The following is a 27,681-nucleotide window of genomic DNA, read 5'->3' on the forward strand; positions in this document are numbered from 1 at the left end:
GTGGAGATTTGAGAAGAGAAGAGAAAGTATAATGTCTTAATTAATGAGAATTTTCACCAAGGAATAGCTGTAGTATTGTCTGGTAGTAATGAAAGCCCCTATGAAATTTTGGTGATGTATTGGAGGTGAGTACTATGAGCAATGTGGTAAAATTTTATCCATTCAGCTACTCAGGTGAAGATGTGGAGTAAGATGAAAAATAAGTTTAATCAGGGTTGGGCTTTTGTTAGGAGAATAAAACGAAGAAAAATGGGTATATGCTAAGAGTGTTTGCAAGAGAAATGGTTATAGTACTTGACCAAGAATAGGTTAAGGAAGAAATTGTCAAAATGTCATGAGTGAGGGGCCGGGGCAGCCCACCCTCCCCCTGCCCCCACTGCCCACGAGGGCCAGCGTGGGCTCCGGGTGAGTGTGGCCATGGAGGGTTCTCGGGAACCAGGGCCCAGAGGTCCACGGGACCCAATCCCGGGCTTTGAAAAGAGCACAGCACAGCTGGCACTGACCTGGAGCACCATGCCACGCTTCCCCCAGTGTCAGCTGGAGGACCCGGAGTACAGCCAGTTGGAGCACAAAGGTGAGCAGGGTGGGGCTGTATGCTGGGCACCACAGGGTGACCCCCAGAGGCTGGTGTTCAGCCCGAACCAAAGGCTGGCCTCAGACAACCCGTCTGGTGGACTGCAATTTGCCAACACATAACGAAGAAAAGATTGGTTCAAAGAGGGAAAAGGCTGACGGGACCCCCAACCCCCCATGACCACAACCCCGGCCACAGATGGTAGAGCAAATTACGCCCTGGACAGAGGGGCAGACGAACAGCGATCCAGATCACTGAGCTGAGCTCTATGGAGCCCTGGCTTAGTCCTGCCCTTCCTGGAGGTCTCAGATAGAGACGGAGGAAGGAGAAGGGGGCCAGTTATTGCATACGCCCAACTCTGCACTGACCACACTGGCCGCTTTCATTTTCCAAGGTGGAGGAAATCCTCGCCATATTAATGGCATGGACAAAAGAAAGAAGAGGTATCCAACGGCAGAGGAAAGACTACAATGGACCTGATTCTCTGCACAGAGAATGCTGAAGGTGACCCCCTCCACCCCCAAAAGTAAACAGAACAAAACAGAACAAAACTCATCAGGAAACTCAGTTCGATTGCAGGGTAGAAACTTCATCGACACTACAGAAATCGGTTGCCTTTCTGTACACTCACAACAAACTATCCGAATGAGGAAGGAAGAAGAGAACCCTGTGGACAATGACGGTAACAACACAAAGAAAATACCTAGGAGTCCATCTAACCCACGACCTACAAGACCCATAACTCAGAAAACTGGACGACAGACATATCAATGAAAGAAAATGAAAACGATACACACACAACATGGAAAGATAGGTGGTGCTCATGGATTGGAAAAGTCCGTCTTGTGGGAATGATTCCACACCCCCAAGGCAATCCAGAGATGCAATGCCATTCCTCTCAAAATACCCACGGATTTTCTCAGACAAGTACAACCAAGAATTCCAAAATGCGTCTGGAAACACAGAAGAACCTAGAGAGTGTCAATACGCTCTTCGGACAGAAGCACAGACTTCGGACTGCCCACACCGCCTGATTTCCAACTAGCTCGCCAACCTGCCATCATCCAGACATCATGGTATAGGCACACAAGACATCCACATAGATCCATGGAGGAGAAAGGAGAGCCCAGAAAGAAAGCCACGCTTGTGTATCTATTCGTCTCTGACAAAGGAGGTGAGAAGGTCCCATGGGGACATGATAGCCTATGCAATGAATGGTGTTGGGGAAACAGGACCACTCCATGCACAAGCATCACAATGGATTCCTTTCTCGTGCCACCTACAACAAGAAACTCACACCAAATCGACTACTGCAACGTAAAACCTGAACCCAGGCCAGGCCTAGAAGAAACCCATAGGCACTGCGTTCTTGGACCTCAGTCTTAGAACCATGTTTGTGGATTGGTGTCCTCAGGCAAGGGAAAGAGAAGCACAATAAACCCAGTTGGGGGTCCAGGTGACTGAAAAGGTTTTCAACAGCACAGGCAAAGCGTATGCATGACGAAAGAGGCAGTGGACCGAATGTGAGAAAACACTGATCTGCAAACGTTGTATCTGAGAATGGCGATCATCTGGAAAACAGACCGAGAAGTCGCACAACACAAGCCTTCGAGACACAAAAACCCTAACCTGACGCTTAACCCTAATAATGTGTGTGTGTGATTATTTGCACTGATAGTTATTTTATACTCAATATACCTAGATTATGTATAATAAACATATTCTATATCAAAAAAATGTCATGAGTGAGAAATAATAGCTATTGAAAACAGTGGTAGAGTCAATTGATTTGGAATCTCCACAAGCTCGAGCAATTGGTGAAGTAAGAACATTAGAGTAGGTGCACTGAAAAACAGAATGTAATGGTCAAAAAGTATGAAATAAAAATGTTATAGGATAGAGAAATACATAATAACAAGATCTAGGATATCATCATGTGAAGGGATGCCTGGATAGGAAGGAGAAAAATACCATTGACACCAAGGAGACTGAGAAACTGAGAGGTTAAGGTATTGATGAAAACACAGCTGATTTCACTGAATGTTTCTTGCACTTTGGGTCTTTTCAGTCCAATTTACAAAATTGTTGCAGTAAGAACTAACTGACACTTGCCTAGCTCTCTTGGTCAAATAGAAATTGAGAGGTAACTTCTGCTTAATTATTCTGAGTCTAGTCACTAATCACTCAATATTCATTTCTGGGTCAGAAATACCTGGGCTAAATTGATCAGTGAAAACCTTGAACTATTCCACTCAATCTGGGGAAATGTGAAGGACCACCACAAGTGGTCCAAGCTACCCCTTAGCAGCTTCCAAGCTTTCCACCAACAGAAGTTAGAACATGATTTTTAATTAAGCCTATATGCAGTGGTCCTGGGATAAATCTACACTCAAGGTTTTCTGCTTAAGTCACAGCAAAAGAACCCCAAAGTGACTAACAGCACAATCAGTAGATTGCCCCTTAGACTTTGCAATTTCTGTGAGAACTAGAGAAAATATGTAAAATACTCAGCAACGTGCCTGTGACATAGTAGGTGAGACATTAAGAAAAATTATTATTATTGATAAATATCCTCACTTTTGAAGCTTACCATTATGGGCATCTATTGTTTTAGCCTCTCTAGAATTCATTTACATTTATTTTGGTAACAACTCCTGTTCTCCTGGTTCTCACTCTTAACCTAGATAATTTGTTTTGTGGAGCTGCTTGATTCACAGCTCTAGGGTGGGCCCAAGACCCAGAAAAATTGGCTGACAGATAGATATATGACAGAAATTGCTCCACAAGGAATTAGCCCAGAGATTTAACTGGAACTAAGCAGGAAAGGAAGCTCTCCTCTTAAGTTTTTAAGCTTGACTTAATGTATCCACCAGGATGCATTTGGTTATGACAATCAGAAAATCCTGACACAATTAGCTTATAAAATAAAGGAAAAAAATCTTACTTAATGTGTGAAATCCATAGGTAAAGAATTCTCCAGGGGCATATAAGCAGTATTTCTTTGCATTCCGCTTGGATTTTCCTCTCCCTTTGTTTCTTTCGTTTTTCCTCAGTTTATTTACCTTCTGGGCAATAAAATGACTACATAAGTCACATTGTCTTACAACATCATGGAGAGGCAAAACCTTCTCTTTCTTGGGTCTCCTTTAAAGACTGAAGTAAATTCTAGAAGACCCCAGGAACCTGCTCAACCTGCCAGAATTGCAACACAAGCTCATTCTTAAAACAATCTCTGGCAAGGGAAATGGGGCCACCAGCGTTGGCTTAAATTAATCAGAAACTTCCTCTTCCTTGTGAAGGAGTGGATGTCTGAAAAAAAACTGGGTTAGCAAGGAAGAACTGTGTGCATAGCTAGGAATAAGCTGTGATAGTGTCTGCTCAACAGCTGAGAATAAGGCCAGTACAGAACAAAGGCAAAGTTATGGAGGGATGTCCACATACAATATTACTTAGGAATTTATGGATGACATGAGCCAACAAATTCCTTTCATACTTAAGCCCCATATAAGCCAGGTTCTATCATCTACAACCAAAAGTTCACTAGCTAAAATGCTTACTCAAAGCATTCCTCTGAATCTAACAGGTCTTTATTTTTATCCACATGAACTATAAATATCCTTCAGAATTTCCTATCTCTGTTCTACCAGCTATTCTTACACATTCTCTTTTTTTCTGACTTCTTGCCTTTTCTTATGTTGTTCTCTTAACTTGTTATACTTTTCTGCCTTCATGTCTACCTCTTAAAATCTTAACCTTCTTTTATAACTATATCTCAAATATCATCTTTTCCTAAAGCATTCCAAAAATATCTCAATTTCGCATGGTTTCTACTTTAGTCAAACTCCAGGGCAACTCTCTGACTAGCATTCAAAAAAAATTATATATATATATATATATATATATGTCATCTACCAAGATTTAATATAAAAATAGCTTTGGCAATAAATATTTTCAATTATTCTCATAATGCAGAAGAAGAAAGTGAAATAAAGAGAAGTGACTTGCACGATACCTAGCTGACAACTTGGGTTAATACCAAGATCCATATTCTTTCCCTCCCTGCCTCTCAGGTGTGCCTCACTGCACTGCCTCACTATCATGTGGCCTCTTGGTATGTGAATTGTGTCTCACTCAACTTTTAGTTTCCTATAGTGCATGTATTGTTCTTTGCATATAACTATTGAATAAATATTTGGTCAATTGAACTGCTTGGGTTTATACCTTGATCTTGATTTATCAATGATTGTTGATTGGTCAACAGCAGATACTTCTTTATATAAGTACAAATAGGCCAGTAGTATCTATCTTTTACATTCTGTATATCAAAAGCAAATTCCCAATAGTCATTGTCACCAGTTTGCATGGAATAAGCAATCTATGCAACCTCTACAAAACAAGTAAGATAATTTGACAAAGAGAATGTTTCAATATACAATTTCAAAGAAATAAGTACCACATACAAGGAAGAGAAGATTGCAGGAAATTAATATCATTTCCTCAAACCCAGAAGTTGAATACTAGTTAAGAAAATAGTAACCTCATGCTGTGGAATTAGATGGGGAAACTTAGCATTAATAATATATTTATCTAGATAATTAGTCAGATTTCCTATAAATATGCTGCTTGAAATCTGAAGAGAGAAGAGGTAGAAAGAACTGTCACTTCATTCTAAAAAACGAATGAACAAACAGGCAAAAAACAAACAAAAAAAACCCACCAAAAAAACCTTCAAAAAAAACCTAGATTTTAAACATCATTTGATCTTTGTCTGATAATAGTGGTATTAGTGACTTGTTATAAAGTGGAGGTCCTTTGTATGAGAGAAAAGGAGGAAAGAGATAATTCTCCTTTTTGTAGTCTATTTGGGAATTAATAAAGAAAAGAGGGATGCTTTGTCTAATTTTTTCTTAAAGTTTTAAATTTAAAATGTCCATTGTTAACATTAATACAACTTAGCCCACTGATTTACTGATGAACAGTATCTACACTACACAATATAGTCAGAATTCACTTTCTTTAAATGAAATGTTTAAAATAACAATTAAATCACAGCCTTTCATATTTTTTCTCATGTTTTCTAAAAGGTCTAAAACCATAAACAAACAAACCAACAACAACCCTTCAAACTGTATAGAAAGAGCTTGCACACCCTTTACAGATTCATTTCTACAGATTAATAAATGAACAATGAGAAGGCAACAGTAATCAAATAGGAGATAAGATATCTCTTCACTGCATATTATTCCAGGAATTTGTGATTTCAACATAGACGTCTGTCTACATGCCTTAAAGTAGTGTGAGACTCTTCTACCTTTCTTCAGTTCATCTTTAACCTTTGGTTATTGGCTCAGAAGTAAAGTTATATTTTTGTTGTTATAATTTTTTTCTTTCCTCTATAAGGTGTAGAGCCTCTGAATCTGATAGCTGTTAGTCATGGTAAAATAGTTAAAATTTAGCCATGAACTTATGAGGGTATTATGATATGTTGTGCTTCAAATGGAAATCTGAAGATTTCACAGAAAATGCTATAGCAGACTAGATATATAATTAGATGGGTGTTTATAGAGATTAGGTAGGTAAATAGATAGATAGATAGACAGATAGATAGAATAGTACACGTCCTATTATCTTCCTCAATAAAATTATGTATCTTTTTTCTGCACCAATAAATATTTTTTAATATTTATCTATCTTGTACCTGTTTCAAAAGTGCAGAAGAAAACACCACTTACTAATCAAATGAAATTTCTTGTTTTATCATCAGATGCTATTATTGATTTTAATCTCATTGACCTCCTCAGGTCTGGAAACACTTACTGTTCTTTGCATTAGCAGAGGAGAGTCTGTTCCTTCCTCTTTAAAACTTGATTCCATACCGATTATATCCTCAATAACGTCCTCCATCTAGCAAAATATAATACATTTAGAATATTGTGCATAATGATAAAAGTTGCACGTTGGTCTGAATTCAGAGAGAAAAATTTTAGCGATCTTTAAAAGTTTTTTTAGAATATTTAGATTATATGTGTATCAAAACGCAGAATATTTTAGAACTTAAAATGAAGTAATCCTGACACTCTGATCTGTGTTGCTTTTCCTTGCATTAGCTTACGCCAGCTGGTAGGTGATGGCTGGGCAAATCACCCTGGGTTAGTCCTTTGGAAATTAGTATCTGCATAAATAGAGTGGTTATCATGAATACCTTGAGCCAGAGCTCATATACTTAGCTTGTAGAGAGATGACTTCCTACAAACTTTATTTTTCTTTTAAAATGTTTTGATAGCATCTTATAGTTGGATATTCAAATATCAGTGATCAAACTTTAGCCAATTAGTCCACATGGATAGAAACTACATGGAAATGTATTATCCAACTTTCCCTAATGATCACTAATAATAATAATTACAATACTATCAACAACAATAATAATCATGGACACCTTAAATAGTAACAAACACAGATAATGCAGGAAATGTGGCAGGAGCTGTTCTACATGCTTTGCATGAACTGATGAGGATGATTATAATTTTTGTGACTTTCTGTTTGAATTTAAAAAAAAAAAAAAAAGAAAGATAGGTGAGAACAAGAAGGAGAAGACCATACTCAGATAGACTTTTACTTAAGGGTATGACATAGATATTGTTAAACAATGACATAGATAAAGAAGAAATATAGCTATGTGTCTTAAGTTAGGTGTAACCAAAAAGAGAGAGAGAGAAATTTAACCTATCCAATAGAGGATAGAAAAAAAGATGGCAAATAAGGAAACAGAAAGCATAGTAATTTAAAAAACGTGAAAAAAGGTAAGTATTAAATCCTAATGGTAGAGTAATTACAAGAATGTAAATGAGTTAACATAGTGCTCAAGAAATTATCATTCAAATTGGATTTTTCAAAGGTATTGTAATATTTTGTCTATAAGGGACACGTTTAAAATAAAATAATAGAGAAAGCGGAAAATAAAGTGCAAAGGTGTACCACAAAAATGACCAAAAGGAAAGCAACAGTAGCAATGTTAATATTAGACCATATAAAATTCAAGATCAAATGTTAAGGGAAAAATAATACTAAGTGACCATGAATACATATGCACCTAAAAAAATCTGTAGCAACAACTGTCAGAAATCTATGAAAAATAAATTCAATTGTAGTTGAATATTTTAGCTCACCACTCTCAAAATCATAAATCTGAATTTAGCCTTCTCTTCACCTATTCTCTAGGCCATGCCTGGGTCCTACCACCTTCTAGTCTATACCACTCCATTTCTGAAATTTTAAATTCAATTATCTCACTGATCAAATGCAATATTCCATTTAGATCCAATCTAGGCCCCCTATGGCAGATCAACTGAACAATTTTCATTATTACTCTCTATGCCTTTACCCTATTATCTTTCTGCCCAATCATCCCTAACTCCCCAGGAGTTCTATCTCTCTGCTTCCTGTTAACTCTGAATTCAAAGTAGAATGGTTCTTGCCCACCATCTTACTGAAATTCCTTTTGTTGCTATTTTCTTTGACTGCGTGACTGATAAATTCAATAGATATTTATCAGTCCTTATTTTACTAGACTCAGTCACTACATTTGAGTGTGTGGGTCATTTCCTCCTTCTTTAAACCGGTTCCTTCAGTGGCACCACACTAGTTATCTTTTTACTTTACCTTTACAGTCCTTTTCCTCTGACCACCCCTTAAATGTGGGTGATCTCCTCAATCCCACCCTTGGTTTCCTACTCTTCTCATTGTTTTCATGTTCTTCAGAAGCTTTCTTCCTTATTCAAATTTTCAAGTACTACCCATAGGCTGACAACTCTTAAATCTCTTCCTCCAGTCTAGATTATTCCTCCTCAAGACAAACTTGGATATCTAGCTGTCACCAGCATCTCCACGTGGTGGTCTCACAGATACCTCAGTTCTAACTTGTTCTAATATAAGGCCTCATCATCTCTCACTGCACTATAGAAATAACCTCCCCACTGGTCGCTCCCTCCCTCCAGGCTTCTTCTTCTACATAGTTGACAGAGTGATATTAAAGTCAAATCTGATTATGTCGCCCTAGCCCTTACATTTAAGCCTTTCAAGGATTTGAAATTACTTAACATGGAGCACCAGCCTTTCTGTGATTTGTCTATTGCCTGCTTCTCTAGTGTGACCTTTTGTCATCACCTGCCTCTCATTTTCTCCTCACCTCATGCTGTTTCCTATTCTTTGCTCATGCTATCTTACTTGGCTAAACTGCCCCACTAGCCATTTTCCTCTAAGTCTACTTGACATACTTCTGAAGCAGAACAGCACTTCTGCACTTCTACATAATAGTATAATTTCTACATAATAGTATAATTATTTGCTTCCTTTTTTTCTCTTCCCTTCAACTTAGAGTTCTTGTAGAGTACAGAGGATAAGAAAAACAAAACAAGGAATAATTGAAATATAGCATGTGCTGTAAAAATACTATGATAAGAGCAATTTTTATCCACATGATATAGGTGTTACTACGAAAACTCAGAGAATAGACACTAATAGACACAGAGTACCTAATCCACACAGAGTACCCCCAGTGAAAGAAGAAACCTGAGATGAATTTTGAAGAGTCAGTCAGAATTATCCAGATAAATGGAGATTGAATGCGTAGTTGGTAAAGAAAGGATATAAGGAAGGAGAACCTGGCTGCTGTGAAAATCACTAGTGAACCATATGTCTGAAGAACAGAGTACCATGCAGATGTGTAATGATAAGTCTGGGTAGGGTAGCAAGTGTTAAGTGTGGAAGAGTCCTGTGTGCCGTGAGTCCAAATTTGAATTTTATCTTCGAAAGACCCATGCTATAAAATGCTTATTCGACTTTATATCTGATTGTCTTGGAGAGCTTTAATCACCTAGTTGCTCCTAATTCCAACCCCCAAATCCTAAATCTATGGATGCTCTCATAGATTTATTCTGTGGTAGCTATGATTTCTGGGGTCTTTGAATTAATGAAATGTTCCGTGATGTCACAGGAGGACAAGCATAGAAGAAACACCAAAATATGGCAACAGCCACCAAATCCTGAGCAATCCCACTGCCGTTGTGTTAAAAACTTCAAAAAATGTAAGCATCAGAGTGACATCACCAAGATGGCAACATAGGTAGTTCCTGAATTCACTCACCATCATGAGAAGAACAATTAACAATCTATTCAGAAACAAGACACCACTAAGAGAATCCTAGAGCACGGGGGTGAGGCTGAAATACCCCCTGAACCTCAGAGATCAAGGCAGACTGCATCAGAAGGTGAGAGAAGCAGCTACACGTTGACCACATTGACCCTCCCCTAGGACAGTGCAACACTATGCAGAGAGGTCTTCTCTGAGCCCCTGGTTCCTCCAGAGGGAAAAGAGAACCCAGGGTGGACAACCAATCTCCTTCAAAATTGTGGGCTGCTCTGTGGGAGCCCCTACTTTGATCTCGCACTGTGGGAATTGCAGAGGAATCTATGTGGCCCAGCCACTGGGAATCTGTGACAGAGAAGCAGGGAGGGGCTTGCAACAATCAACACACAGATCTTGGCAGACAGTTCATATCTGCAGTGCCTGAGTAGTAAACCCAACCAGCGACATCGTTGGTCTGCAGAACCAAATCAGGGGTACACTTTGACCAGGTAACTTGGGGGGAGGGGGCACAGATCTGACTGATTCAGATCCTCAAAGGAGTTTTATCAGCCCTAGAGCCCATTTGTCCACACCCAGGCAAGGTGCTGAGTCATAGCCTCACCCACAGTGAAAAGTACCTTCCAGCCCCATCTGACCAGAAGAGTTAGTGACAACTCCTGGAAGTTGTGTGGCACAGTGGTGCTTGAGTCAAGAGGCAGGTGGACAGGCAGAGCAGATCACCCACAGAGCAAAGCCAGTACCAGTCATGGGGTCTTCCCAAGCTATGCACAGGCAGGAAGATTAATTCATAGCCAACGGTAGCTCTTGGTCTCTCTCAAACTGAGAACCTCCTTGGAAAATTGAGAATAGTCTGGAGGGCTATTCTTCTGGCCCCAGCTGATCAGAAGGGCTAGCAAAAATACCTGAAAGCTTTGCAGCACAGCAGCACTCAAGCTGAGCAAAGGGTAGACAGAACTGATAGTCTGGAGAGCAAAGCCAGCAGCCCTGTTCAGCCAAGGAACTTGGGTGTGGGTCAGCTTGAGTTAAGACAACAAAGAGCTTTACTTGTTTTAGAGCAGCTTCTGCAACTGTGCCTGGGCAGGGAATCTAATTTATAGTCTTGCTCATCATTGAATACAGCCTTCAGCCCATCCAACCAGGAAACCTAACCAGAACACATGGGAAGTCAACAGTCCCACATACAGTGGCACTTGAACAGAGAGTACAGCCATGGCTTCCTCTATCTGCAGAGCAAAATCAGTGGCCTCACCTGACCAGGGAATTCAGTGCATACTCAGGCCTTATTCAGGCCTCCAAACAATGAACTGCACAGGTCCTGGGCCCTGACCTACTTCCCTGCTAGGACAGGGAAGCTAATTCATAGCCCCACCTGCTACATCCAGTCCCAACCATCTAGTAAGCCTGATCAGAGAATTCAGGCAACTGTGGAGCCCATTCTACAGCCTCACTTGAGTAAGAAACAAAGCCAGCAGTCCTATCCAACTGCTCTCAGCTAGTGGCACAACCCCCAATCCCTGTCTTCAGAGTTCTAATAGTTGCCTCACCCAAATATATCATAATATCAGGCCCCACCTGCCCAAAGGCATTAGTGGCAGACACACCCAGAAACCCAAACTGAGCAGACTGGTGAAGAACTGTCTCTGGCAAAGCAAACCTGTAAAGTCTGCAAGAGGAGCCCTATTACTCAAATGCACAGATACCAACATAAGGAATTAAGGATCATAAAAAATCAGGTAAATATGACACCACCAAAGGAAACTAATTAAACTCCAATAACTGACCCTAAAGAAATGGAGATCTATGAACTGTCAGATAAAGAATTCAGAATAATTCTTTTAAGGAAGTTTAGTGACCTACATGAAAACACAGACAGATAACTAAACAAAATTAAGAAATAGAATAAATAGAATAATCTATTATTAATAACCCAATATTAAAAAAAGTATAAATTTTAACAGCAATAACCTAAAGTGTGATGGGGAGAAGAAGTAAAAGTGTAAAGAATACAAATTCTATTGAAGTTAAGTTGCTATCAATTTAAAATAGGGTGTTATAAGTTTAAGTTATTTTATGTAAGCCTCATGATAACCACAGGAAAATCTTATAGTATTGTAATTATGCAAAAGGACTCAATAAAGAAGTCAAAGCATATTGATACCAAAAGGCAGAACACAAAAAATGATAGCAGGATAAGAAACAGGGAATGATGGAGCTACAAAATAACCAGAAAACAACTAACAATATTTTATTGTAGTGAGCCCTTATCTATCAGTAATTACTTTAAATATTAATGGATTAAATTCTCCAATTCAAAGACATAATATGGATGAATGGATTAAAAAAAGAAGATCCAAAATGTGCTGTCTACAGGAGACTCACTTTCACCTTAAAGACACAAATAGACTGAGAGTGAAGGGATGGAAAAAGACATTTCAAGTAGTGGTAACCAAAAGAAAGCAGGGGTAGACAGCTTATATTGCTTTCATCAGACAAAACAGACTAAACTAAAAATGGTAAAAAGAGACAAAGAAGGTCATTATACAATGATACAGGGGTCAATACATCAAAAAGATGTAACTATTTATGAGTCCAACATCACAGCACCTAAGTATATAAGGCAAAAACTAACAGAGCTAAAGAGAAAAATAAATGGTATAGTTACTATAAACAATAATAGTTGAAGACTTTTTTACCCCACTCTCAACAATGGATAGATCATCCACACAGAGAATCAATAAAGAAACAATGGATCTGATCAACACTATAGACTTCCTGGACCTAACAGATACATAAAGAACATTCTATCCAGTGACAGCAGAATACACATTATTCTCAAGTACACATGTGACATTTTCTAGGATAGACCGTATGTTAGACCACAAAACAAGTCTTAACAAATTCAAGAAGAATGGAATCATACTAAGTGTCTTCTTTAATCACAATGGCATGAAACTAGAAATCAACAACAAGAGGAAACTAGAAAATTCACAAACACATTGAAATTAAACAACACTCTCCTGAACATTCAATGGATCAAAGAGGAAATTAAAAGGGAAATAAAAAAGTTTATTAAGACAAACAAAAATAGAGACATGGCATACCAGAACTTATGGGATACAGCAAAAGCAGTTCTAAGAGGGGAGTTCATAGCAATAAATACTTACATTCACAGAAGCAAGAAGGATCCCAAATAGATAACTTAACCCTACACCTTAAGGAAGCAGAAAAAGAACAAACTGAGTCCAAAGTTAGTAGAAGAAAGGAAATAATAAAAATTAGAGCAGAAATAAATGAAATAGAGAACAGAAAAACAATAGAAAAGATTAAGTAAACTAAGAGTTGATTATTTGAAAAGGTAAACAAAATTGATGAAACTTTAGCTAGACTAACTCAGGAAAAAGGGAAAGGACACAAATCAACAAAATTATAAGTGAAAAAGGAGACATTACAACCACAGAAATTCAAAGGATCATAAGGGATAACTATGAAAAACAATATGCCAACAAACTGGAAAACCTAGAAGAAATGGAAAAATTCTTAGAAACATGCAACTTATCAAGACTGAATCAGGAAGAAGTAGAAAATGTGAATAGACCAATTACTAGTAAGGAGATTGAATCAGTAATCAAAAATCTCCCAATGAGAAAAGCCCAGGACCAGATGGCTTCACTGGTGAATTTTACCAAACATTTCAAGAAGAATTAACACCAATACTTCTCAAACTCTTCCCCAAAAAATCAAAGAGAAGGGAACACTCCCAAACTTACTGTACAAGGCCAGCATTATCTTGATACCAAAATCAGAAAATGACACTACCAAAAAAGAAAACTACAGGCCAATATCCCTGATGAATATAGATGCAAAAATTTTCAATAAGATACTAACAAACTAAATTCAGCAGCACATTAAAAGTATAATTCACCAGTGATCAAGTGTGATTTATCCCTGGGATGCAAGAATGGTTCAACATATGCAAACCAATTGATGTAGTACATTAATAGAATGAAAGAAAAGAATCACATGTACATCTCAATAGATGCAGGAAAAGCTTTTGACAAAATTTTACATCCATTTATGAAAGAAATTCTTAACAAATTAGGCATAGAAGGATCATAGCTCAACATAATAAAGGCCATATGTGACAAGCCCACAGCTAACATCATACTCAGTGGTGAAAAGACAAAAGTTTTTCTTCTAAGATCAGAAACAAGACAAAGGTGCCTACTCTCACCACTTCTATCCGGCATAATACTGGAAGTCCTAGATAGAGCATCAGGCAAGAAAAAGAAATTAAAAAATATCAAAATTGAAAAGGAAGAAGTAAAATGGTCTCTATTTCCAGATGACATGACTTTATATGCATACAGATATTCTTAAAGACTCAGCCAAAATACTGTTAATCAATGAATTCAGTAAAGTTTCAGATATGAAATTAACATACAAAAATCAGTAGCATTTCTATACACTAACAGCAAAATTTCTGAAAAAGAAATAAAGAAATCAATCCCATTTACAATAGCATCAAAAGCAATTTAAAAAGAGGAATAAATTTATCTAAGAAGATGAAAGATTTCTACGCTGAAAACTACAAGAAGTTGATAAAAGAAATTGAAGAAGACACAAACAAATGGAAAGGCATCCTATGTTCACAGATTGGAAAAATTTATAATGTTAAAATGTCAATGCTACCATCTATAGATTCAATACAATCCCTATCAAGTTCCAATGGCATTTTTCACAGAAGTTTAAAAAAAAGAAACACTCCTAAAATTTATATGGAAGCATAAAAGACCCCAAATAGCCAAAGAAATCATCAGAAAGAAGAACAAAAAAGGAGATACCACCCTTCCTGGTTTAAAGTTACACTATACAGCTATAGTCATCAAAACAGTAAGGTACTGGCATAAAAACAGACAAATAGACCAATAGGATAGAGTCGAGAGCCCAGAAATAAACCCAAGCATATATGGTCAACTAACACTTGACAAGAGAGGAAAGAATACTCAATGAGAAAAGACATTCTCTTCAATAAATCGTGCTGGAATAATTAGATATTCACATGTAAAAGAATGAAACTGTGCTGATATCTTACACTACTCACAAAAAGTAACACAAAATGGACTAAAAAAACTAAATGTAAGACCTGAAACCATGAAACTCTTAGGAAAAAACAAAGGAACAAAGCTCCTCAACATGGGTCTTGGTAATGATATTTTGGATATGACACCTGAAGTACAAAAAACAAAATAAAAAATAAACGAGACTACATCAAACTAAAAAGCTTCTGCACAGAAAAGAAACCACCAACAAAGTGAAAAGACAATCTATGGAATGGGAAAAAATGTTTATAAACCATATATCTGATAAGGGGTTAACATCTAAGACATATAAAGAACTCATACAACAACAACAACTACAAAAACGCAATTTAAAAAAATGGTTGAAGGGCCTAAATACATATTTCTCCAAAGAAAATACATGAAAGGCCAACAGGTACATGAAAAGATGCTCAACATCATTAGTTATTAGGGGAAGGCAAATTAAAACCACAATGAAGTATCACCTCATACCTGTTAGAATAGCTATCATCAAAAACATAAGAGATAATAAATGCTGGCATGATGTGGAGAAAAGGGCATACTTTTAAAATATTGTTGAGATTGTAAATTGATACAGCTACTAAAGAAAACAGTATTGAGGATCCTCAAAAAATTAAAACTAGAACTACCATATGATCCAGAAATTCCACTCCTGGGAATACATCCAAAGCTAATAAAAACACTAACTCAAAAAGATATCTGCACCCCCATGTTCATAGCAGCAGTATTTACAAGAGCCAAGACATGGAAGCAACCTGTGTCCATCCATCAATGAATGGCTAAAGAAATTGTGAAATATATAAATAGGAATATTATTTAACCATAAAAAACAAGGAAATCCTACCATTTGCAACAATATGAACAGGACTTGAAGGCATTATGCTAAGTGAAAGAAGTCAGACAGAGAAAGACAAATACTGCATGATCTCACTTATATGTGGAATCTAAAACAAAAACGAAAACAAAAAACCTCGTAGAAAAAGAGATCAGAGGAGCTTCAAGATGGTGGAAGAGTAAGATGCGGAGATCACCTTCCTCCCCACAAATACATCAGAAATACATCTACATGAGGAACAACTCCTACAGAACACCTACTGAACGCTGGCAGAAGACCTCAGACCTCCCAAAAGGCAAGAAACTCTCCCACGTACCTGGGTAGGGCAAAAGAAAAAAGAAAAAACAGAGACAAAAGAATAGGGACCGGACTTGCACCTCTGGGAGGGAGCTGTGAAGGAGGAAAGGTTTCCACACGCTAGGAAGCCCCTTCGCGGGCGGAGACTGCGGGTGGCGGAGGGGGGAAGCTTCGGAGCCGCAGAGGAGAGCGCAGCAACAGGGGTGCGGAGGGCAAAGCGGAGAGATTCCTGCACAGAGGATCGGTGCTGACCAGCACTCACCAGCCCGAGAGGCTTGTCTGCTCACCCGCCGGGGCGGGCGGGGGCTGGGAGCTGAGGCTCCAGCTGCGGAGGTCGGATCCAAGGGAGAGGACAGGAGTTGGCTGCGTGAACACAGCCTGAAGGGGGCTAGTGCGCAACGGCTAGCCGGGAGGGAGTCCGGGAAGAAGTCTGGAGCTGCCGAAGAGACAAGAGTCGTTTTCTTGCCTCTTTGTTTCCTGGTGCGCGAGGAGAGGGGATTAGGAGCACCGCTTAAAGGAGCTCCAGAGACGGGCGCGAGCCACGGCTATCAGTGCGGACCCCAGAGACGGGCATGAGACTCTAAGGCTGCTGCTGCAGCCACCAAGAAGCCTGTGTGCAAGCACAGGTCACTCTCCACACCTCCCCTCCCGGGAGCCTGTGCAGCCCGCCACTGCCACGGTCCCGTGATCCAGGGACAACTTCCCCGGGAGAACACACGGCGGCCTCAGGCTGGTGCAACGTCACATCAGCCTCTGCCACTGCAGGCTTGCCCCGCATCCATACCCCTCCCTTCCCCCGGCCTGAGTGAGCCAGAGCCCGTGAATCAGCTGCTCCTTTAACCCCGTCCTGTCTGAGCAAAGAACAGACGCCCTCAGTTGACCTACACTCAGAGGTGTGTCCAAATCCAAAGCTGAACCCTGGGAGCTGTGCGAACAAAGAAGAGAAAGGGAAATTTCTCCCAGCAGCCTCAAGAGCAGCGGATTAAATCTCCACAATCAACTTGATGTACCCTGCATCTGTGGAATACCTGAATAGACAACGAATCATCCCAAATTGAGGAGGGGGACTTTGGGAGCAATGATATATATATATATATATTTCCCTTTTCCTCTTTTTGTGAGTGTGTATGTGTATGCTTCTGTGTGTGATTTTGTCTTTATAGCTTTGCTTTTACCATTTGTCCTAGGGTTCTGTCTTGCCATTTTTTTTTGCTTCAGACAAGCAAAAGCTAAGAGAATTCAGCACCACCAAACCAGCTCTACAACAAATGCTAAAGGAACTTCTCTAAGTGGGAAACACAAGAGAAGAAAAGGACCTACAAAAAGAAACCCAAAACAATTAAGAAAATGGTAATAGGAACATACATATCCATAACTACCATAAACGTGAATGGATTAAATGTTCCAACCAAAAGACACAGGCTTGCTGAATGGAAACAAAAACAAGACCCATATATATGCTGTCTACAAGAGACCCACTTCAGACCTAGGGACACATACAAACTGAAAGTGAGGGGATGGAAAAAGATATGCCATGCAAATGGAAATCAAAAGAAAGCTGGAGTAGCAATTCTCATATCAGACAAAATAGACTTTAAAACAAAGACTGTTACAAGAGACAAAGAAGGACACTACATAATGATCAAGGGATCAATCCAAGAAGATAAAACAATTGTAAATATTTATGCACCCAACAGAGGAGCACCTCAATACATAAGGAAAATACTAACAGCCTTAAAAGGGGAAATCGACAGTAACACAATCATAGTAGGGGATTTTAACACCCCACTTTCACCAATTGACAGATCATCCAAAATGAAAATAAATTAAGAAACACAGGCTTTAAATGATACATTAAACAAGATGGACTTAATTGATATTCATAGGACATTCCATCCAAAAACAACAGAATACACATTTTTCTCAAGTGCTCATGGAACATTCTCCAGGATAGATCATATCTTGGCTCAAAAATCAAGCCTTGGTAAATTTAAGAAAATTGAAATCGTATCAAGTATCTTTTCCGACCACAACCCTATGAGACTAGATATCAATTACAAGAAAAAATCTGTAAGAAATACAAACAAATGGAGGGTAAACAACACACTACTTAATAACCAAGAGATCACTGAAGAAATCAAGAGGAAATCAAAAAATACCTAGAAACAAATGACAATGAATAGAGGGAACTTACCTCAACATAGTAAAGGCCATATATGACAAACACACAGGTAACATTGTCCTCAACGGTGAAAAACTGAAACCATTTCCACTAAGATCAAGAACAAGACAAGGTTGCCCACTCTCACCACTATTATTCACCATAGTTTGAGAAGTTTTAGCCACAACAATCAAAGAAGAAAAAGAAATAAAAGGAATCCAGATTGGAAAAGAAGAAGTAAAGATGTTACTGTTTGCAGGTGACATGATACTATACATAGAGAATCCTAAAGATGCTACCAGCAAACTACTAGAGCTAATCAATGAATTTGGTAAAGTAGCAGGATACAAAATGAATGCACAGAAATTTCTTGCATGCCTCTACACTAATGATGAAAAATCTGAAAGAGAAATTAAGGAAATACTCCTATTTACCATTGCAACAAGAAGAATAAAATACCTAGGAATAAACCTACTTACGGAGACAAAAGACCTGTATGCAGAAAACTATAAGACACTGATGCAAGAAATTAAAGATGATACAAAGAGATGGAGAGATATACCATGTTCTTGGATTGGAAGAATCAACATTGTGAAAATGATACTACCCAAAGCAATCTACAGAGTCAATGCAATCCCTATCAAACTACCACTGGCATTTCTCACAGAACTAGAACAAAAAATTGCACAATTTGTATGGAAACACAAAAGACCCCGAATAGCCAAAGCAATCTTGTGAAAGAAAAACGGAGCTGGAGGAATCAGGCTCCCTGACTTCAGACTATACTACAAAGCTACAGTAATCAAGACAGTATGGTACTGGCACAAAAACAGAAATATAGATCAATGGAACAGGATAGAAAGCCCAGAGATAAACCCACACACATATGGTCACCTCATCTTTGCAAGAATATACAGTGGAGAAAAGACAGCCTCTTCAATAAGTGGTGCTGGGAAAATTTGACAGCTACATGTAAAAGAATGAAATTAGAACACTCCCTAACACCATACACAAAAATAAACTCAAAATGGATTAAAGACCTAAATGTAAGGCCAGACACCATCAAACTCTTAGAGGAAAACATAGGCAGAACACTCTATGACATCAATCACAGCAAGATCCTTTTGGACCCACCTCCTAGAGAAATGGAAATAAAAACAAAAATAAACAAATGGGACCTAATAAAACTTAAAAGCTTTTGCACAGCAAAGGAAACCATAAACAAGACGAAAAGACAACCCTCAGAATGGGAGAAAATATTTGCAAATGAAGCAACTGACAAAGGATTAATCTCCAAAACATACAAGCAACTCATGCAGCTCAATATCAAAAAACCCAATCCAAAAAGGGGCAGAAGACCTAAATAGACATTTCTCTAAAGAAGATATACTGATTGCCAACAAACATATGAAAGGATGCTCAACATCACAAATCATTAGAGAAATGCAAATCAAAACTACAATGAGATATCACCTCACACCGGTCAGAATGGCCATCATCAAAAAATCTACAAACAATAAATGCTGGAGAGGGTGTGGAGAAAAGGGAACCTTCTTGCACTGTTGGTGGGAATGTAAATTGGTACAGCCACTATGGAGAACAGTATGGAGGTTCCTTAAAAAACTAAAAATAGAACTACCACATGACCCAGCAATCCCACTACTGGGCATATACCCTGAGAACACCATAATTCAAAAAGAGTCATGTACCACAATGTTACGTTCATTGCAGCATTATTCTCAATAGCCGGAACATGGAAGCAACCTAGGTGTCCATCGACAGATGAATGGATAAAGAAGATGTGGCACATATATACAATAGAATATTACTCAGCCATAAAAAGGAACAAAACTGAGTTATTTGTAGTGAGGTGGATGGACCTAGAGACTGTCATACAGAGTGAAGTAAGTCAGAAAGAGAAAAACAAATACCATATGCTAACACATATATATGGAATCTAAAAAAAAAGAAAAAAAGAAAAAAAAAATATTCAGAAGAACCTAGGGGCAAGACGGGAATAAAGATGCAGACCTACTAGAGAATGGACTTGAGGATACGGGGAGGGGGAAGGGTAAGCTGGGACAAAGTGAGAGAGTGGCATGGACATATATACACTACCAAACGTAAAATAGATAGCTATTGGGAAGCAGCCACATAGCACAGGGAGATCAGCTCGGTGCTTTGTGACCACCTAGAGGGGTGGGATAGGGAGGTTGGGAGGGAGGGAGATGCAAGAGGGAAGAGATATGGGGACATATGTATATGTATAACTGATTCACTTTGTTATAAAGCAGAAACTAACACACCATTGTAAAGCAATTATACTCCAATAAAGACGTTAAAAAAAAAAAAAAAAAAAGAGATCAGACTTGTGGTTACCAGAAGTTGGCTGGGGGAGTGGTGAGGAATTGGAGGAAGGTGGTCAAAAGGTACAAACTTCAATACTAAGATAAATAAGTACCCTAGTACTTATATAAGTACTACAACCAGTACTTATATAATATAATGTACTACAATGTGATGACTATATTTAACAATGTTGTATGACATACAGGAAAGTCATTAAGAGGAAAATTTTTTTCTTTTCTTCTTTCTTTTTTTTTACTGTATATGATAGATGGATGTTTGCTGAACTTATTGTGGTAATCATGTCACAGTATATGTAAATTAAATCATCATGCTGTATGCCTCAAACATATATAGTGATTATGTCAATTATTTCACAATAAAGCTGAAAAAATAAAATAATGTTAAAATAATTATAAAAATAAAAGATCACAGAAGCTCCCCCCAACCCGCCTGGAAAATGTAAGCATCAAAACAACTCTTCAAGGACTTCCCTGGTGGAGCAGTGATGAAGAACCCGCCTGCCAATGTAGGGGACACAGGTTCGATCCCTGGCCCAGGAAGATCCCACATGCCGTGGAGCAACAAAGCTCGTGTGCCACAACTACTGAGCCTGCACTCTAGAGCCCGCAAGCCACAACTACTGAGCCCACATACAACAACTACTGAAGCCTGTGTGCCTAGAGCCCGTGCTCCACAACAAGAGAAGCCACCGCAATGAGAAGCCCGCGCACCGCAATGAAGAGTAGCCCCCACTCGCTGCAATGAAGACCCAACACGGCCAAAAGTAAAATGTAAATAAATAAATATATTTATATATATATATTAAAAAAAGACAACTCTTCAACCCATAGAAATGTTGGTGAGAGAGGTTAAGGATTGAGACCACACAACAACTAAGTGGTGGTTCTAACCTCATGGTGCCTGACTCTGAAGACTGCAAACTTTCTGCTTTGTGACAATGACTCTTAGCACCAATCAAAGAATATTAGGATGTTGAGGTAAGTTCCCTCTATGCCTACTTTCTGGGGAGTTTTTATCATAAATTGGTGTTGAATTTTGTCAAAAGCTTTTTCTGCATCTATTGAGATGATCATATGGTTTTTATCCTTCAGTTTGTTAATATGGTGTATCACATTGATTGATTTGCGAATATTGAAGAATCCTTGTATTCCTGGGATAAACCCCAATTGATGGTGGTATGTGATCCTTTTAATGTGCTGTTGGATTCTGTTTGCTAGTAGTTTGTTGAGGATTTTTGCATCTATGTTTATCAGTGATATTGGTGTGTAGTTTTCTTTTTTTGTGACATCTTTGTCTGGTTTTGGTATCAGGGTGATGGTGGCTTTGTAGAATGAGTTTGGGAGTGTTCCTCCCTCTGCTATATTTTGGAAGAGTTTGAGAAGCATAAGTGTTAGCTCTTCTCTAAATGTTTGCTAGAATTTGCCTGTGAAGCCATCTGGTCCTGGGCTTTGTTTGTTGGAAGGTTTTTAATCACAGTTCAAATAAACAAGTGGGACCTAATGAAACTTAAAAGCTTTTGCACAGCAAAGGAAACCATAAACAAGATGAAAAGACAACGCTCAGAATGGAAGAAAATATTTGCAAATGAAACAACTGACAAAGGATTAATCTCCAAAATATACAAGGAGCTCATGCAGCTCAATATCAAAAAAACAAACAACCCAGTCCAAAACTGGGCAGAAGATCTAAATAGACATTTCTCTAAAGAAGATATACAGATTGCCAACAAACATATGAAAGGATGCTCAGCATCACAAACCATTAGAGAAATGCAACTCAAAGCTACAATGAGGTATCACCTCACACCGGTCAGAATGGCCATCATCAAAAAATCTACAAACAATAATTGCTGGAGAGGGTGTGGAGAAAAAGGAACCCTCTTGCACTGTTGGTGGGAATGTAAATTGATACAGCCACTATGGAGAACAGTATGGAGGTTCCTTAAAAAACTAAAAATAGAACTACCATATGACCCAGCAATCCCACTACTGGGCATATACCCTGAGAACACCATAATTCAAAAAGAGTCATGTACCACAATGTTACGTTCATTGCAGCATTATTCTCAATAGCCGGAACATGGAAGCAACCTAGGTGTCCATCGACAGATGAATGGATAAAGAAGATGTGGCACATATATACAATAGAATATTACTCAGTCATAAAAAGAAACGAAATTGAGTTATTTGTATTGAGGTGGATGGACCTAGAGTCTGTCATACAGAGTGAAGTAAGTCAGAAAGAGAAAAACAAATACCGTATGCTAACACATATATATGGAATCTAAAAAAAAAAAAAAAAGGTTCTGATGAACCTAGGAGAAGGACAGGAATAAAGATGCAGACGTAGAGAATGGACTTGAGGACACAGGGAAGGGGAAGGGTAAACTGGGACGAAGTGAGAGAGTAGCATTGACATATATACACTACCAAATGTAAAACAGCTAGTGGGGAGCAGCTGCATCGCATGGGGAGAACAGCTCGGTGCTTTGTGTCCACCTAAAGGGGTGGGATAGGGAGGGTGGGAGGCAGATGCAAGAGGGAGGGGATATTGGGATATATGTATACATATAGCTGATTCACTTTGTTATACAGCAGAAACTAATGCAACATTGTAAAGCAATTATACTCCAATAAAGATGTTAAAAAAAGAATATTAGGAAATGGCAACAAGTTGGATACATCTTAGCTACTAAAGATAGCAAGACTGGAATTGATGGCAGTATGTGAAAATGTGTACATGATAAGTCAAATTCAAAGAGAACACACATTAAAACTATAACAGATGGAATAAAATTATGATTGACATTAACGGTTGAGGAGACATATACACAGTTTAAAGAACAATGGTTAAAAAAATAGAAAGTGTTTGTTTGCGGCCAATGTGCATGTTGTCCCTAGACCATTGCACTTAATGAGGCTTTCAACCCTTCCCAGCCATGCAACTCCTTTTGACTGACACCACCTAAAGGTCCATTAAGATCAGGTAAATTTCTCTTATACAAACTTATTATAAAATAAAAGGTAATCTGTGTGCCTAAGGAATAAAAATATTATCTAAGAAAAACTGAGAAGACTTATATATGTTACTTATCCTTTCTCATTTCTTAGAAGACGTATTTCATAAGACACATAATAAGATCATATTCTGGGTTTTGCCTAGAATTGACTGGCATATGCATATCCTTTGGGATTTGTTTTTTCCTTTGGGAATCACTCTTCCACACAAGGAAGTGAACTTGGGAAGAAGGTGGTTGTAAGATAAATTGTATTGAGTGAGTTCTAATATTTACTGTACAGATGATTTTCAACCTACATATATTTTTTATTATCTTCATAGAGTGAGTAGAGAACCTAGTTTTACATATTTTTTTGAAAATTCTTTGTATATCCACTACTGAAAAGTTTAAGTAAATATACATGTAGAGATTTATGTTCAGTTTTGGATTTCAACTAGTCCTGTTTTGTGGTTGTATTATATTTTATTAAACAATCTACCAGATCCTTATTCTTTTCTCTTTTCTAGATTAACATAAAATTTGCAAAAGAAAATCTTCCTCTATCATTTGGAATTCAAATAATGATATACTGAGCATTACTCTTTTGTACCTGGAGGCTACAGACTTAGCTAAAAAGCAGTGACCTGAAATCAGTAATAATCACCAGGAATGTAGATTGGGAGATTAAATCTGGGAGATCATAGAACCATGTCTCCATCTAAAAATCAAATGGAAAAAAAGAAAAAGAAAAGAATAGAAAGCTCAGTTACTGATGTAGTTTTTCTACATTGAGATATTAAAGGAACTCTTTTTCCCAGTTCTAGTTTTTTCCCACTTCTACTCATTCTTCAGTATTTTTTGAAGGTTCATTTACAAGCAAGTCACAATAATTATGAACTCCACGAAGCTAGACACTCATCCATTTTGTATCCTCAGCACCTCTAATTTCCTCTTATTTAGTAAATGGTAGGCAAGTATTTGTTGAAAATAGAAATGAATGGATAGATAATCAATAGTAATAAATTCTGATATAATTCTACAAAATATTAAGTGCAAGAAGATTATTAGTCTCATTCTGATAAACATTTCTAGAGCACATGTTTACTGTTATTTATTCTTTTGCTTGTTTTATCTTAATGGGTACTTTAGATAATGTAACTGTTGATAAATGTTTTAACTAAAGTTATCAGAAAACCATTACAATTAAAGCTAAATCTTCTTAACATAAATTACTATTAGAACCTGCTTTGACTCACATTGATACAAAACTGAAATGAGTGTTAAAAAATGAATTGTTATATTTTATGCATAACAATTCTTATGGGCATAACTAATTATTACAAATTAATAAATTAAGACATCCTTTTGTTAAATAAATTTGCATATGGAATGTTTACTATAAAAATTTGACTTCAATTTCTTGAGGTATTTTTTTTCCCAAGAAACTGATTATATATTTTCATAAGCAGCCATTAGACATACATGCCATTCCACATTGTCATCTTCTTTCCCAAGAGTTAGCAACTTGGTGAGTGGATTTCCAGTGAGCCCAGTGTCACTCTCGGGAGACGGGTGTCCATGCTGTACCAGAAGTGCGCTGCTTGGTGTTGGAGGGTGTGACCGTTTAAGAGTCTGGTGGACGACCTGGTGGTCAAGGGTCATGAAAGGTTTTACTTGCTGTCTCTGAACTTTCTGTAGCTGAGTTCTAGCAGAACTTTCCAGGTGTGCTGGGACCTACCGAATAGAAACCAAACAAATGCAATGTGTAGCATCATCTGGTAAACGAGTTTCACTTTCAACAATTGGATTATGACAATAAACACTATAACATCTAGTTTCTTTCTAATTTATTGTCTATGCTTCTGTCATAATTTACATAAGATATTAATGGACTATAGTTTTTGAGAAGTCATTTAAACTTACTAAAATATTTTAAATGCTAACCAAGTGTCTAAGAATAGCTCTTAAAATAATATGCAAATGAAACCAACTTGGAATAAATATAAAAGCAGCAAAACTTTCTGAGGGTCTGAAAAAGAATGACTAAAATAATAAAAGGAAAACACAGCTGATTTACTATTATTAGTGATTTTTATATAACATATATCTCTTGTATTCCTTTATATTACATATAAATATTCCATTGGCTATAATCACTCCATTTTTAATTAAAGATTTTAAAAAATTTTCCATGAGGGAGCAGAGACTAGAAATATATATACTAAATATTGTCTGATACTTTATGGGTGGTGAAAATCTAAGTGATTTTTTTCAGTTTTCTGTATTTTCCAGAGTTTCTATACTGAGTTTATTTTAATTTTTTAAAAATCTTAATTTTAAACCCTTCCATATTCTCACTTTATAATAACAATACTTTGGTAGAATCATTATGAATTGACAGAAAGAAGTATTCAGAGAAAAATCTAACCAGTGTCATGTGCCAACTAAGCAACTATCCAGTATATTGAAATCCCTTTTTCAAATCATAGACATAAAATTCTGGGCATCTTCAGTCTAGCTATCATAGTTAATGATATACCATTATTTGTATAAGGACAATTTTAAGTATTTCAAGCTTTCCCTTTAAAAACCTCTGAAAATAGTATTGCCTGCCAGTCCCCTTTATATTTACTGTGCTGCGATGTGACTTCTAATACATTTTCCTCAAGTGGCCTATATATAAACCTATTTAATATTTCCCTCGTGTTAAACAATAGTAAAGACTGCTGTACAGTGCTTATTTTTCCTTTTATTTCAGCTACACAAACTACTCCTTAAATCCCTTAACATGCATTAGCTCAGATAAATAGCCTTTACAAAGTATTTTGCATTTAAATTAGCTGGTTTGGGGTACAATATTGTAGTAGTTACTTTAGTTTAATTCTGTTATGCTGACATTTTTAGCATTATTTTAATTGTACTACCATAAAATAATTTTTCAGTCATATAAAAAAGATTAAGATTGGTAATAAAGATTACACATATTACTAATTAAATTGCTGTGAGCTTTAAAGTTGTAAAACAACATTTCATTAAAATGCCTGTGGTAATTTTTTGGGGGTAGCTATTTAGATTATCCTACAGTTTTAAATTAATCCTTCTTAATCCATATACATTTACAAAATATACATTATAAACAGCATTTTCAGATTCACAAATCTGAAGGACTTTCACACAACGTAACTGAATGCTAAAGAACACTGTATATTATTTTAAGAAAAGTATGCTGGATCAGAATTTACAACATTCATTAACTAATTCATTTTTCACTTTTCATCTATGGATGCTAAAAGCATCATTAGAGTACTTATTGCGTTTTGTGTTACATCAGGAGTCCAAGGGAAGTCATAAATGTGATCCTAGGGCTCTAGGAATTTACAATATACTTGGGCAATATTAATATCAACTACAGCAAAAATGATGATGATGATGAAAATAATAATATGCAGCAGGTATCAGGCACTGTGCTAAGCATTTTACACACATTGTTTCATTTAATCCTTGTTACAACGTTAGGAGATAGGTATCAATAGTACCCGCATTGCACCATATAACTGAAGCCACTGAGACTTAGAGAGGTTAAATGGTGTGGCTGTTATCACTCTGCTAGTAAGGGATGGAACTGGAATACAGGGCCTGGCTTCCTAAACACTACAAGATATTGGCTCCTGATTGAAATGACTGGAATACAAAGCAAAAGCTCAGTAATGTATACAATGAATTTAAAATGCCACAAGAAGCAGTGGTTTTTAAAAACTAATTGAAAGAGAAAATGGTTATAAATCAGGTGTTGGAAGGAGATGGTCCTGGGATAGGGGACAGAAAGAAGGAAAACTCAAATGTAAAAGATCAAAATGAAAGAAGAAAAGAAGTTGGGAGACAGTCACAAATATTAGTCATGAAAAGGAATTCACATGAATACTTTTCCTTTCTCAAAGCAAAACTACCATCTCATTAGATCACTCTATACAGAGACACAATAAAAAATATGAAATTCTAATTCTGCCTAAATTATTGGTTATTTATAGGGAATTACAAGGGTTTAGCAGGCAAAAGTGAAGACTCTCTTGGATCCTATGTATACAACATCTATAAACTAAGCATGAGAGTCTGAAAGATCAGTGGAGCCAGGGAAGATTAAATGGAATGTAATTAAATTACTCCCCAGTAAACCTCTGTCTTTTCCAAGTATGGACTGA

The 27,681-nt window shown here is 37.4% G+C and overlaps 1 protein-coding gene across 2 annotated transcripts in view; it reads right to left on the reverse strand.

Moving 5' to 3' along the window:
* Positions 1-27,681, reverse strand: part of TFEC (transcription factor EC) — a 141,952-nt gene that overhangs the window by 26,782 nt on the left and 87,489 nt on the right. The window contains exons 2-3 of one of the 2 annotated variants that reach the window (XM_068550060.1): positions 24,965-25,216; positions 6,392-6,478 (exon numbers count right to left, since the gene is read on the reverse strand). In XM_068550060.1, coding sequence (XP_068406161.1) covers positions 6,392-6,478; positions 24,965-25,216 — 339 coding nt within the window. Of the gene's footprint in view, positions 1-6,391; positions 6,479-24,964; positions 25,217-27,681 lie in introns of those variants that run through there. The other variant, XM_068550061.1, reaches the window with a different exon arrangement.

Source organism: Eschrichtius robustus, chromosome 8 (assembly GCF_028021215.1).
Source record: "Eschrichtius robustus isolate mEscRob2 chromosome 8, mEscRob2.pri, whole genome shotgun sequence".
NCBI lineage: Eukaryota > Metazoa > Chordata > Mammalia > Artiodactyla > Eschrichtiidae > Eschrichtius > Eschrichtius robustus.